General features: G+C 44.0%; 1 protein-coding gene across 50 annotated transcripts in view; it reads right to left on the minus strand.

Annotated features, from left to right (window-relative positions):
- Positions 1-1,855: 1,855 nt before the first annotated feature.
- The window catches only part of NFIA (nuclear factor I A), a 352,158-nt gene continuing 340,637 nt past the window's right edge, over positions 1,856-13,376 (minus strand). For all 50 annotated transcript variants that reach the window (XM_080603181.1, XM_080603195.1, XM_080603150.1 and 47 more), the window contains one exon: positions 1,856-8,918. In XM_080603181.1, the coding sequence (XP_080459307.1) occupies positions 8,842-8,918 (77 nt within the window). In that variant the 3' untranslated portion in view covers positions 1,856-8,841. The remainder of the gene's footprint in view (positions 8,919-13,376) is intronic.

Consider the following 13,376-nt stretch of genomic DNA (forward strand, 5'->3'; position numbering starts at 1 on the left):
TATGAGTTTAAAGGGCCGTTGCTTCGTGACGTGTAAGTAATACCTTCGGGATATCTTTGTAATAACAATAAGCTTGAGAGAAGTGTGAGCGTTTCTGAATGTTATATAGCATTGACGCAAAAGCAACTGGGCACGGCCCAGATTTGGGGAAGGAAAGGTGAAAAAGCCAAAGGTCGAAACTCGGCGTTGATCACCACCACCGCTCCGCCCGAGGTGCTGCTGCCCGGCTGCGCGGGAGGGGAGAGGCGTGATCAAACGGTGATAAATGAAACCTCACGTGTGTGCATGTGCGTGTGCATGTGCAATCCCACCCGCGTGCATGTGCACGAGCGGGACGAGCCAGGGTGTGTGCACGTGTCGCCTGTGCCCTGCAATGTGCCTGCGCCGATGGGCTTCGCGCCCCGCAGGCCCCTCAACACCTCCGTTGCTTCTCCCCGCAGGTCAGGGCAGCGAAATTTTTCTCTGCCTGAACACCACTCGGTGATTCTCCCACCCAAAATTTTTGTTTTTTTTATTGTTGGGCTATTGTGTATTCTTCTTGCACTCCGATCCCAGCTGACACTTTTTCATAGCGATAAATAATGAATGGGATTTATTTCCTTAGGTGCTGATGGAGACCTTTTTTTTTTCCTGCAGGAAGAAAGAAGGAGAAAGCGAGAAGGGAAGAGTGCAAGACAAGCAGCAAGCAAGAGGGAGAGGGCGACCAAGGCCAGGCCCCATGGGTGGCTGCTCCCCTACAGCTTTTGCCCTGCGTGGGGCAGGGTCCGGCCGACCTCCTGGAGCCCCTCCTGGTTCCCTCTGAGCACCGCCAGCGTTCGGGCTCTCTCCTGCAGCGCCGGGACGAGCTTTCTTCCCAAACGCTGGTGCCGTGTCTGGAGCAGTGACCAGGCACAGAGCTGCCACTGGCCAGATGAGGCCAGAGGCATGGTGAGGGGTGTGGAGGGGGCACCAGAGGACGGTGGCATTAGATCTGTGCACGGCCCAAACCTCCCATCCTGGCCACGAAGCCCGAAATGAAACAGGTGTGGGGGGGGTGGTCAGAAAAGAAATACCCGCGCTTTGTGAGCTTCGGGCACCTAGTTAGTGGGAAACACTAATTTTCCCCAAAAGAAGAAGGAAGAGCTGTTTCACAGCTGGTGCTGCCCGGGGAAGGGGTGTGCACCCAAGGCTCCCCACCTCCTGTCCCTGCAGGGCCACCAGCACAGCTGCCCCAGCCTTGTGCCAGCTTTTATGTAGAAAGCAGGCAGAACTGCTTAAATGCAAAAAATTGCCTTCTGCAAATCTTAACTTCTGCGTGTTTCTTTTGGGAAAAAGGCATCACATGAGGAAAAACCTCAAAGTGCAGTGAAGAAAGCTGCGCTTTCTGCCCCGCACCCCAGAAGCCCCGCAGGGAGGTGCAGGACAGCACGGCCCGGGCTGGCTGCGAGGTCTCCATCATCAGCGGCTGAAACGCAGCCGGCACCGCGGCACTTGGCCAATGTGGTGGCGTTTTTAGCGCTTAGCTCCTTTTAAAGATACATCGTGGCATTTGCAGAATTAATTAATCTCGGTTAATTTTTACTCGAAGCGCTTCGTGTCTGGACTGTGAGCGATTTAACCTGCAGAGGTTCGCTGGGATGCAGCTGGTTACCACGGCAGGAGCGATTTTGTGTGCAGGGGACACCGACAGCACAGCTGATGCGCCGGCTGCGGTTCGATTTAACCAAATTCCTGCAGTTTGGGGACCCCGGAGCAGCGAGGTGGGCGGCCTGGTGCCGGCCCCGTGTGTCGTACACGGAGCACTCGGCCTCGCAGCGAGTCCCGCGGTGCCGCGAGCGCGCAGATACCCTGTGCAAGTAAATAACAACACGGCCCGTTAGCATTAGCAATTTTTTATTTTCCTTTTTTGTTGCATAGGAAATGCAGTACTTGCTTCCAGTAATTGTATTGTAATGTGAGAAGGTGGTAGCACTAATGGTTGAATACAAGAGTTAAACTAATCCACACCAGCTCAAAAAACCTGCGGAGACTTAGTTGAATAAGAATGGATGCCCACAGTGATTCTCAACCAATTACAATTTTTTTCACAGAACACAGTAAAACTAAAATGGTAACTATGAGAGTCAATACAAGTATACTAGAGGCACGAGGGGCCTGACTCATAAAAAAATGAACACGACATGGTATTAACACGGGTGTCAAGTGAATTTGCAGCAGATCTTTCACGCGGCCAGTGGAAATTTTAGTGCCCCGGATTTAAAAGCGACACCGAGGGACTTGGCTGGACCAGTCTCGGAAAGCGGGCCAGGGCTAGGTCAAAGCTCAACTGCGCGGAGAAACCGCTGAGCCATCCAAAGCGGGGCTTTCTCCTTGATTGTGTTTCCAAAGCAAGGAATTTTGCAGCCCTTTCCCCCGAGGGACGCCCGCAGCGAGAGCAAGCAGCGGCCAAGGCAGAGATGCCAAGCCGGGGGATCTCTTCCTACCATGCTCCGTCTAGAAACTCTTCTTTTTTTTTCCCTCATATTAATTTGTGGATGTAGATAAAAGGGGGGGGGATTTCACTGAACACAATTGTTTTTGTTCATGCTCGAGCATAGAAGATTAACTAAGTGGAAAATAGTCTTCCCTAAAAAAAAGCGTACAAAGTACAAAAGTTCACATTGTATACAGGTGTTCTCCTTTACGAAGGTTTTCTCTAGAGCTCAGAGGTAGCAATCTAGCGCGTTTTTCTGGTACAGACAGAATCTCTTTTGTAATCGAGCAGCGTGTACCTCAACAAAACCTCGCAAGGGCCGGAGCGCGGCTCGGGGTCGTCCCCGTCCGCTGCCTCCCCCTTTTCTCTCGCACGCCTGCGCGTTCGAGGTGTCGGAGCATGGGCCTGCGCTTCCTCCCCTCCTGCCTCCGCGGCCCCGCGGCCCATCGATTTTTGTTCTCGTTTGGAGTTAGGGGAGGTGGGGAGGGGAAGGGGAGGGAGAGGAAAGCGAGCAGGCGCGCGTGCTGGGGAAAGAAGGACCGGCCAGAGCGTGTCCTCGGACAGAAAGCGATCCGAAATTTGGATGAGAAAAGCCCACCAGAGTCCCGTGTTAATAGCAAATGAGCTTTTATGAATCGGGCCCAAAGTTTGTACAGAGTTTGTCTGAAGAAAAATATTGCAACTGTGCATGAAACTAAACAACCACATGAGGTTTTTTTTTTCTTTTTTTCTTTTTTTTTTTTTTTTTAAGGGTTTTTCTTCTATATGAGGAAGTCTGGTGTGAAGAAGGGTCAAGCATGGGTACCTGGTTAACCGCTGCCCATTAAGAAATCTCTTGCAAGACGAGCTCAATCTCGTTTATGGGTTTAAAGGACTGTCCCTTAAAATTTGAACTTTATGGTATGTTCTTCAGAGCAAGCTCTTTGAATTCTTAGGGTAGCTTTTTGAGACAAAAATCTTACCAGGCACGGATTTCTGGTCTCAAACACCATGTCCTGCCCTCTGGAAAAAAAAAAAAAAAAAAAAAAGGAAAAAAAAAGGAAAAAAAAAAGAAAAAAAAGAAAAAAAACCCAAAACACAAGTAATACTGAATTTAAGTAAATGTATACCTCCAAAATACTGAAAACACCCCAAATCAAGAAAAGACAGAATTTGCGTTCTCAGTGAAATATCTTTAAACCTATCTGACAAGAACCAAGTCAGAAAAAAAGACTAACATAACTTTGAGTAATATTCATACAGCTACTAAGCATTATGGAATAGCATGCATTAATATTGTACGGTTATTTTACATCACCTATATCAGAAGGTTCTGACAGACAGCGAAGGCTACCGGTGTAGAAAAATCTTACTTCAGAAGAGCAATATAATACAGATTTCACAGGCACTACATTTTAATATATCAGGTATTATGCTGGTTTTCTTATAACTCTTTCTGTCCTAAAGCTGGCATTATAACAATGACCAAAAAGGCAAGGATTGAAGTAAACGGAAAGTAGATACCAAAGTTGATATATTCTTTTCTTTTTTTTTTTTTTTCAGATAGATTAGTGCATAGTTTTCATGCAGATAAACACTGCTATGCATTTACATTGTTGGAAAGCAGAGTGAATTGAGCCCAAGTTGTCACATTTTTGTAAATCATTTTGCCAGCCTGTAATAGCACCATGTAATGGATTTGCATTAAACATTAAATTGATTTCAGAATTGGTGACACAGTATTCACTACAGTTAAGTGCTATGGAATAGCTTCAATGTTACCTGCTATATATCAAAGCAATTTTCATCCCACTGCTTTTTTATTGGAAAAAATAAAAGGAAAATGTACTCGATACTAATTAGACTATTGCGCAGCCTTGGACTTGATGATGGCATAGCTGGGTTTACTGTCAAACAGTAATACATGCATTGACTTCAAGACAAAATTGGCATTGTAAGCTTGATTTAATGAAAATCCTGCCTAGCAGGCAGTGTTAACTTCACAAGACCTGCCTCCAACAGACCTCATGAGGTTTATTTTGTTATTTATTTATTGTTTAGGTGCCATTGAAGCTCTCCTTACATTGTCATGCCGGTTATGGTTTTAATTTTGTTCGATGGAGGCCTTCTACCAAAAAAAAAAAAAAAAAGATATTTCCAGAGACACAATGCAAAGTACAATATTAACTGACATTCTTAAAAAAAATTCACCACAAGGAAAAAAAAACTGTTTTAGGCTATGTATCTGGGTTTTTTGTATTTTTGTACAGTAAATATTTTATAACACTGTTACTACAAAGCTGCAAATATACGGAACAAAGAGGAATAGAGAAAGAAAAAAAAAATGTTAGAGGGATTTTGCATATTCCTGTGGGCTGACTGAATACTGTGGAGTTGAGAAAACTTTGTGTTTCTGTTCCCCTTCGGCCTTAAGGGGGAGGGGGAAAAAACAGCAGAGACAAAGTGTACCATGGCTGCCTAACTTTAAGCCCGAAAGTTTTTATTATAAAGGAAGAGGAATAAATAATGGCATTGCTGGGGTGTGCGGCATGATAAAAGCAAGTGCCCTAGTTCAAAAAGAGGAAAAAGAAAGGAATTAACTGGCAAAGTCAGTTCGCGCTAAGCACTTCTCTAGGCCTTTCAATTTGGATGGGTGGGTGGGTGACTGCAGGTCAGAGAATTTGTGCGTCTGACAACTTCTGGAGAGAAGGAGACGGGGAGGGGAGAAAAAAGTCGTTCGCGTGACGAAAAAAATAACTGCTAGAGCAACCTGGAGGGAAGAGGGCCCGAAACCTGCTGCTGAGCCAGGGCCGGGGCGCGGGCACGGCGCTGCCCTGCCAGGCCTCCGCTCCTCGGCCTGCTGCCGCGGCGGCTGCGTGACAGCAAGGTGAACAAAAAACTGGATTTAGTGTGTAATGCTTTACAACCCCTGTTGGTTAACACCCTCGACCGCCTACCTAATGTTTTAAAGCCTTTAAAACATTTTTTTTTTCTCGCAATTCTGCTCAGAATTCCCTAACTTTAGCGTCATCAAACTTAATATGACAAAATACCTTCAAAAATACAGCATACCTGTAATGTCCATTTACAATGGTTCTTCAGTAGCCTATACTTCTCAAGCATAGGAATATGCTATACCATTGAGAGAAGAAAAATAACTGTATTTAAATACATACAAAAAGGAAACAGGAAAGTTTTTAACTTAAATCCAGTTCCCAAAGGAAAAAAAAAAAAAAAAAAAGCAATTCTATGAACGCTGCCTTTATAACGAACAATCAGAAATTCCACTAAGCTAATTTGACAGAAATTTTTCCTCATTTAAACAACATTACAAAAGTCCTGCATTATAAAATAGGGTAGAATAAATCAGTGTAATCAATAAAACTATACAACATACAAATTACATATCTTCTGAGTGGGCAGTTTAATTCTCTCTCTTTGCAGCCATGACTACAACATGCTCACTAAAAACAACTAACTGCCCAAACTATTGCTTAGTTTGTTTTGTTTAAAAAAGGGTGCAATTTTATTGTATATACAACCAATTTACTGGTAATACCTTGTCTCATAGCAAGGTTCTGACAAAATGTTTGTCTAGGCTTTTTTCCCTTCACTGTGAAGCACTGAAAGCTGCTATTTTTTTTAGTGCACATATGTCTTAATAAAGTAATGCCCAGCTAAGTGCTATAGGGAAGGCAAAGGATGCTGGCTAGAGGATGTGATACCATATACTAACAATCACACAATACAATAGAGCAAAATGACTACTCAACCACTTATCAGACACATATGAAAATCCAAAACATTTTATTTTTTCCTTAAATAGAGAATAACCAGTAAACAATTTTCAGAACTTGGAAGTTTAAAAACGTGCATATAAAAATGGGCATTATATACTTTTATTGAATGTGGATTGATTGCAGTCTGCTAATAAAAATGGGTGTGGGATCTGAAGAAAAAGGAAGTTTTTTTTTTTTTTAAGGCTTGCTTGTGAAAGGAACAGTTGTAAAACAAAAATTGCTTGAAGCAGGGTTCAGCTTAGTGCTTCACAGTTTGACTGCTTCTCTAAGAAGAGCCCTTCCTGCATGTGCATTCAAAATCACAAAAGTACAAAGACAAACACCTAAAACACACTGCGTCAAGTGCAGCACCAACTTTGGTCAAATAAAAAAAAATTAAAAGAAAAATTAATAATTGCTAAGCTTTTCTACATGATATAAGCAGGTATTGCATATTTTCATATATCTGGGAAAAAAACAAAACAAAAGGAAGACTCCAAATAAAATGTAAAATGCAGCAACATCCAAAAATACTGATAATCTAGCATCTACAGATCTCAGAATAGCACTGCCACTGACCATACAGGACAATAAACACTACTCCTATCTGCGGAACAACTAACATCCTATTTAATTCTAGATGTTGAAACTGACAATGGCTGACATAAAAGTCACATTTACAAAAAGTGTCTCCAAATGCTTGACTAGGGAAAAACCCCTTTCAATATAGGAACATGTGCAACAATTCCACAAATAATCGCTATCCAGGGCAAGGCACATTGATATGGAATTTTTTTTTTGTTTCGTGCAAATTAAGAAAACAAAACAAAACATTGTTTCAGGGAAAAGATGAGGAGCAAAGTGTCTTCCCAAGAATTTCAGTTACTTGATTGTATAGGACAGTAGTAGAAACCCTTCTGAAGGGTCGAACAAACATAGTTTAAAGGCAAGTGCCTGGAATAGGGATTACAATATTGTGTCTTAATGCACTCTACTTTACCCTACATTAACTATATAAAAATTAGTTACTAACACTAGAACATGCAGAGACTTTCTCTGATTAGCTGGACTTGCCAACCAGAACGTATATATATGTATAGTATAGGAAACCTTCTTAAAGTTGCATGTGAAGCAAAGGGGTGCTCCGCTGTCTGATAGAAAAAATCACTTGCACTCTTTTTTTTTTTCTTTTTTTTTCCTTTTTTTTGTACATAAGATACAGGACGTTTGGGGTCCAAACTTTTTTTTTTTCTTTTTTTCTTCTTCAGCAAGTGCCCTTGCTTTGAACTGGCATAAGTTGTAATATCAGCATTTGTTTCTGTATTGTTTTCTTCGCAGTCCAGAAAATGTACCAGTTCAGGGACACAAAGGTGTTTTAATTTCTGGACCGTTCTATATTATTCCCAAGGTGTTTGAGAACTGATAAACCCTATATTGCCGGAAACACGTAAAATTTGTCAGAATTGGCATAATCCATTATAGTGACTTTTAGCTTATAAAATTAACAGATATTATGATTTAATTTTAGTTATGTGCTTTGATAACAGAAAATGATTAATTAGCATTTAATGTAGTTAACATATTGTGGTAAAAGCACCATTAGATTTGTTTTTTTTTTTTTTTAATTTTCCTTCAGTTTTAAAGGGATACAAGTTCAACAATAAAAAACATAAAAAGCAAAAATAGCTCCCCTTTTTCTTGCAAGGCTGTTTTTTACCCCAATAATTTAGAGTCCTGGGGTGGAAGGACTTGGAAAACAAAAATAGAATTTTCAACAATCTCTATCTTACAAAGATATTTAGCTATCCAATGAAATTGCACTTTACTCAATTCAAAATTCGATTGTTTTGATTGATTCCTGTCAGTTTCTGTCAAAACAGACCAACTTCCCCATTTCTGCGTGAATTTTTGTGTAATTGTTGAAAATTGTTGAAAAATGTTTTTTTTAATGTAAGTGCAGCATTTCAAACTTTTTTTTCTTTTTTTTCTTTTTTTTTTTTTTAGTGAATAGTAGTAGTTCGATGTTTTAAATCGCTCTGCAATCGAGTGGAAAAAAATTGTTGACAATGCTCTTATGGTTCATGTTACGTATCTAAGTGCCGACTGTAAAAAAAAAAAAAAAAAAGAACAACAAAAAAAACCTGCATTTTTTTTCCGATATGTTACAGAAAAACATGCTCTATGTCTGTCCGGTAAGTTATATATTGCAGAATTCAGCTACTACAAAAGTTATAGTTTAAGTGTGTTTCATGATTTCTCAAGAAGTCTCACACCTGTATGGGAAAAAATCGATGAGGATACTGTAAAACAGTTAGGCTCCATATGGAAAGTGTGTTACAACAGCGAGTTGGTAAGCAGCAGCAGAGGCTAGTTCTACTCAGTGTCACCTAACGCTTACACTACCAATGAAACACTTCAAAAGTTATGAAGCCCAACCATTTCCAGCACCATAGGAGAAATTACAACAGTCCTAAAGTTGTCTAAAAAAAAAAAAAAAATCTCGAAAAAGTTACGGCCTTTGCCATTCAACCATAACGTTTGCCATTTCCATGTACGAGTTTGCTGTCGGTGTCTGCTCGCCTCCCCTTCCGCCGATGTGAAGTCGCTGCGCTGCGTTGCTGCTGCTTCGTGTTACAGAGGTGGGAAGGGGTCAGGTGGTCTGTCCGGTGGGTGGTGGGAAGCGGAGACTTTTATCCCAGGTACCAGGACTGCAAAAGAGAAGAGGAGACTTCGTCAGCCCGGCCGCTCGCTTTCGCTGCCGCGGGAAGGGCTCCGAGCGCCGCGGCGATCCTCAGCCGCCAAGAGGGGGGCTAATTGAGGCTGTGACGAATCGACCTAATTACAAAGCTTAATTAAAAATACTGTACAAATCAATATATTTTTTTTTCGGCGACAGTCGCTGGACATAGCTACAGACGAACACGGGGGTCATGTCATGTTACAAGTTATCAATCTTTTTAATAGATTATGGCTTGAAGATCCCTCTAGCTCACTTTTGTCTAATCCCCTGAAAAGGCGATACACATTCGCGTCTCGGTGCCATTTATCACCCTGCAGTCGGGGTTTTCTTGGGTATTTAGGCATGTGCCAGCATAAGCATCTGTTGCTTTATACTGCCCTGCTTCAACTGTCTCACTGGAACAGATGCACAGAAATTCAACAACAGGGCTGTTTTCTTAGGAGAAAGTGGATCGCTAGAGAAAAGCGAGGATAAAGCAAATCTGGGGGAAAGTGGATCAGCGAAAACGTCCCGTATCTCTGGGCATACTTGTGTTTCAAAACAAAATGCAAACCTCAACTAATAGCTTTTCTTTGGGGAAAAAAAAATCTTTTTTTTTTTTTTTTTTCCTTTCCAAAGAGAGGAAATTGCCTGGGATTTTAGCTCTGCGGAGCACACAACAATACCGTCCTTAACCCAAAGGCGCAGATGCCGGGGCACAGAAAGCAGTTCCACTCCCTGGCAGGACAACACGTGGGGCTGAGAGGCTGGGACAGTGCCGGGGAGACCCCGACGGGCCGTGCCAACCCGAACCCCAGATGAATGAGGGCAGTGTAAGGCCCGGGGACCACGCGCAGGGGCAGCGACACGTCGCGGTGGGAGCACGCCAACGAGCAGCAGCGATTTAGCCCGAAGTAAAAGAAAACGAGCAGAAAGGCCCAGGTATTAGAGAGCTGCTGCTGACACCCCGTGTTTTTAGGCTGGGCCCTGTAATGTATGAGGTGCATACGTGTGCAGGTATAAACTGACGACAAGTTTTACCAACTTTTTCCTCTATTCCTTTTCAGCGTCTGACTTGATTGATAGTACAATCAACCCAGGGAGGATTTATGAACATTTACAGAAAACTCTGAGGCAAGTTTTGTGTGGGACTTCAAGATTATGTGGTCTTGCCATGGAGGTAGGAACCAGTAAAATAAATAGCACGATCGCAGGAGTTGTCCCGCTTCCAATACACCTCATTAACGAACTCTTCCTTCGCTCACCCTTCTGAATACAAACACGCCATTCCCATATCGGCTCCATCTATTGCCTACAGATTTTCTATTTAGACTTAAGCGGGCTGTAATTAAGCGAAATAGCTCTCATATGTAAAGTTCATAAACAGAGAGGAGTTCCTGCAGGATTCGCGAGGCGGTGCCAAGTCCCGGCCCCCTGGTTTTGCGGGGGAGCGGAGCGGGGGCCGCGGGCCCTCCCGGGCCTGGCAGGAGCGTCTCCAGCAGCCTTCGGCCAGGCCTGCAGCCGTGGCAAGGCCGCAGCGGGGAGCAAAGGGGTTAAAAATTCAGCGCCGATCATTTCAAATCTATATCGCAGATGTCCAATTGGCTCCCGTCACCGCCGGCCCGGCCACATGGCTCGGCAGCCGGGTGACGGCGGCGGGAGCTGCCCTGGCCTCGCAAGGCCCCTCTGACTTCGCAGCAGATTGCTCAAAAAAAAAATAGTAGAGAGGAGGACGGGAAGGGAGCTGCCGCGCTGCGGAGGCCGGCTGCTCCCCACCGGCTCCGGGTGGGACGAAGGCTGCCTTCCCGCTGCCGGCCCCCGCCTCGGGGATGCCCTGGGCCCGTCCGTCCATGTGTCCGTCCGCCCGTCCGTCCATCCGTCCATCCGCCCCGTCCGTCCCGCGCGGCCGCGCTCCCCCACGGCCCGGCGCTCCTTCACGCGTCTTGCTATTCAGCCTGCGCCTCGCAGACAAGGTTACCCCAGAGCGGCTCTGTAATCCTTCACTGAAATAGGCTTTATTGATTGCTCTGGTCTATTGTTCCCTTTTCAAGTCCCCCAAGTTCAAGTTCATCCCGGTGTTACATCATGTCTCGTTGCTACGAGCAACCAGACAGCCCCAGACGTGACTGTCATTAGCAAGAGCCGCGCTGCGCCCTCCCACCGCCCGCCAGCCGCTCTGACGTAGCAGCCCGCTGCAAACACATTGAAGTATTTATTCTGCCTAATTTATGACCTACACAGCGAGAGAGACCCCCACTCCAAAAACCAACACTGTTGTGTATTTAATTAATCTGTCTTTCTCTGGCACTTGGGAAAGTTAGACAAAGGTCTAATTATTGTGTTTCGCTCCCCACACTTTTCTTTTTGGGGTGACTATTTGCATGGGAAAAGAAGCGGCGAGGCTCCGCGCGAGTCCCCTCCCTCCAAAACACCTTTTTTTTCTCCCCTGCCCTATTGACATTTCATGAAATACTTTAGCTGCTTAAGGGAATTAGAAAAAAAAATCTGATGTGAATGTAACTCCTTCTGAGTTGGTATTCAGTAACACAAATCAACTCATGACATGTTTAAATTTAAATGCTAACCACACACTCTGAGAGTTACTTTAAAGGTTAGTTTTTAATCAATAGAAGTTGCTGACTCTGGAGTTTTTCGCTGCGCAGTGCAGCTCTGGGGCCTTTGTCTAGCGTTAGGCTTTCAAACTTTTTTTTTCTTGAGATGATTTTAGCAATGATTTGCAGACACAGAGTGCTATTGTGCTCTTGACTAGCAACATGTCAATAAAGGAGTAGAGTTACCATGCACCAGGGTGTCAATATGACTCCTGCAGACACTGCTCAGCCTTAATACCGATGCAAAACTTAATTAACCCTTACGGGATCAAACCGAACTGCACGGATATTTTTTAAACTCCCGTGCAGGGGCTCCGGACTGACTTTACTGAAAAGCTGCTTTTAAAGGAGCCAAACTCCAAGTACCTCGCAAACAGCTGCACCGCGCGCTGGCTGTTCCTGCAGCCCGGCTTTGATGAAATGTTTTATGGGCTGAGGCAGCAGAACAGCAAGACAGAGAGTGCATTTACTCATCAGATCCCACCAGCACTGCTCTCAGGATACCGTTTTAATTTAGAGCGTCTTACAGCTGAAATGCACACACAGAATGATCCTCCTTTTCTACTAATCATTCTAATATTAAGATCTCATATCCCCCTCAAGCCTCCTATACATGTCTAAGTCTTCCCGGATTATGTCTGAAGAACTCCATTGTCCTTCTGAAGCACCTGTGAAACTTTCCTGCGAGGGGAGAGGAGACCTCAGCGCCTCAAATGAACACGTCCGGGAAGCATATTAAGTGTCGGGAGCTCTGATAGTTGTGATCTGCCGAGTGTTTTGCACGGTTAGGGGGCTCGGGGCAGGGGGGGGAGAAGCCCAGGTCTGTACCTTGGGACTGCTGACTTATTTTTTGCTCTCTTTCAGGGTGCTGCACAACATGGTGCGAGCGGGGCTTTCCCGTCGAACCCCCTCATGCGTTTTATCCCTTCACGTCCTGTAATCTATCCAACTACACCCAGCCGGAGAACAGCGTATTGCCTTTCTTAATTTAAAATCTCCATTTAAATCATGTGCACTATCACAATACAGTCAGGACGATATGATCTCCTCGCGTTTTCATAAAAGAGCCTGTATTTTATTTCCTTTCTATTTACTTTGCAGTACTATTCTACCAGCAAGTTTAGAGCTAAATGAATCCACTGGAGCTAAAGGTCCTACTCAGTGCAATTACTGCCGCACCGCTGTCAGAGCCACCACAGGTCTGTATTGTCCTGCGGAGCATCCTGCTGTCCTTCCCTGGCGCTCAAGGTGAAACATCAGAAAGAATTCTGCAGTCCGGCACGAGATCTTCGCTTCCCTTTCTCCAGTCAAATGAAGAAGTAATCTCATCAGGTCGAAAAGTGCTGACTAAGGATTTAATAAAGTGCCTGCAGATGTGTGTCATCTCTAAGGTATTCAACTCATGTAATGCAAAACAGTTCCACACTGAATGTGCTTATAAAATTCCATTTAACCATTGCAGAGCTCTATTTTACTGTTCTCGGAGGAGTATTATCACACTTTTTTTTTTTCTAATTTACAGCACCATGAAAGTTGAAACTCTATACTGCCAGTATCTGAGAATCCTCACAGTAGTAAGGTTTTATGAACCATAAACAATATCTACTTGACTGAATCCTAAACAGGAAGTCTGAAATGGCAATTATGTGTCTTTGATAGCGGGAGTCTATTTATTTCTTATGCTGTTCTGAAGATAGCACAGACACACAAAAATCCTTCAGCAACTTCTGACAATCGGGTCCTTTGTATTGGAAGAACAGCGAGGAAGCGCTCCGCGATTCAGGATATTTAAAAGGAGAAAAGCTGAAAGTGCCTCATTGACTTCGGTAGCAGTT

This window comes from Anser brachyrhynchus (assembly GCF_964034855.1).
Source record: "Anser brachyrhynchus genome assembly, chromosome: 8".
Classification (NCBI taxonomy): domain Eukaryota; kingdom Metazoa; phylum Chordata; class Aves; order Anseriformes; family Anatidae; genus Anser; species Anser brachyrhynchus.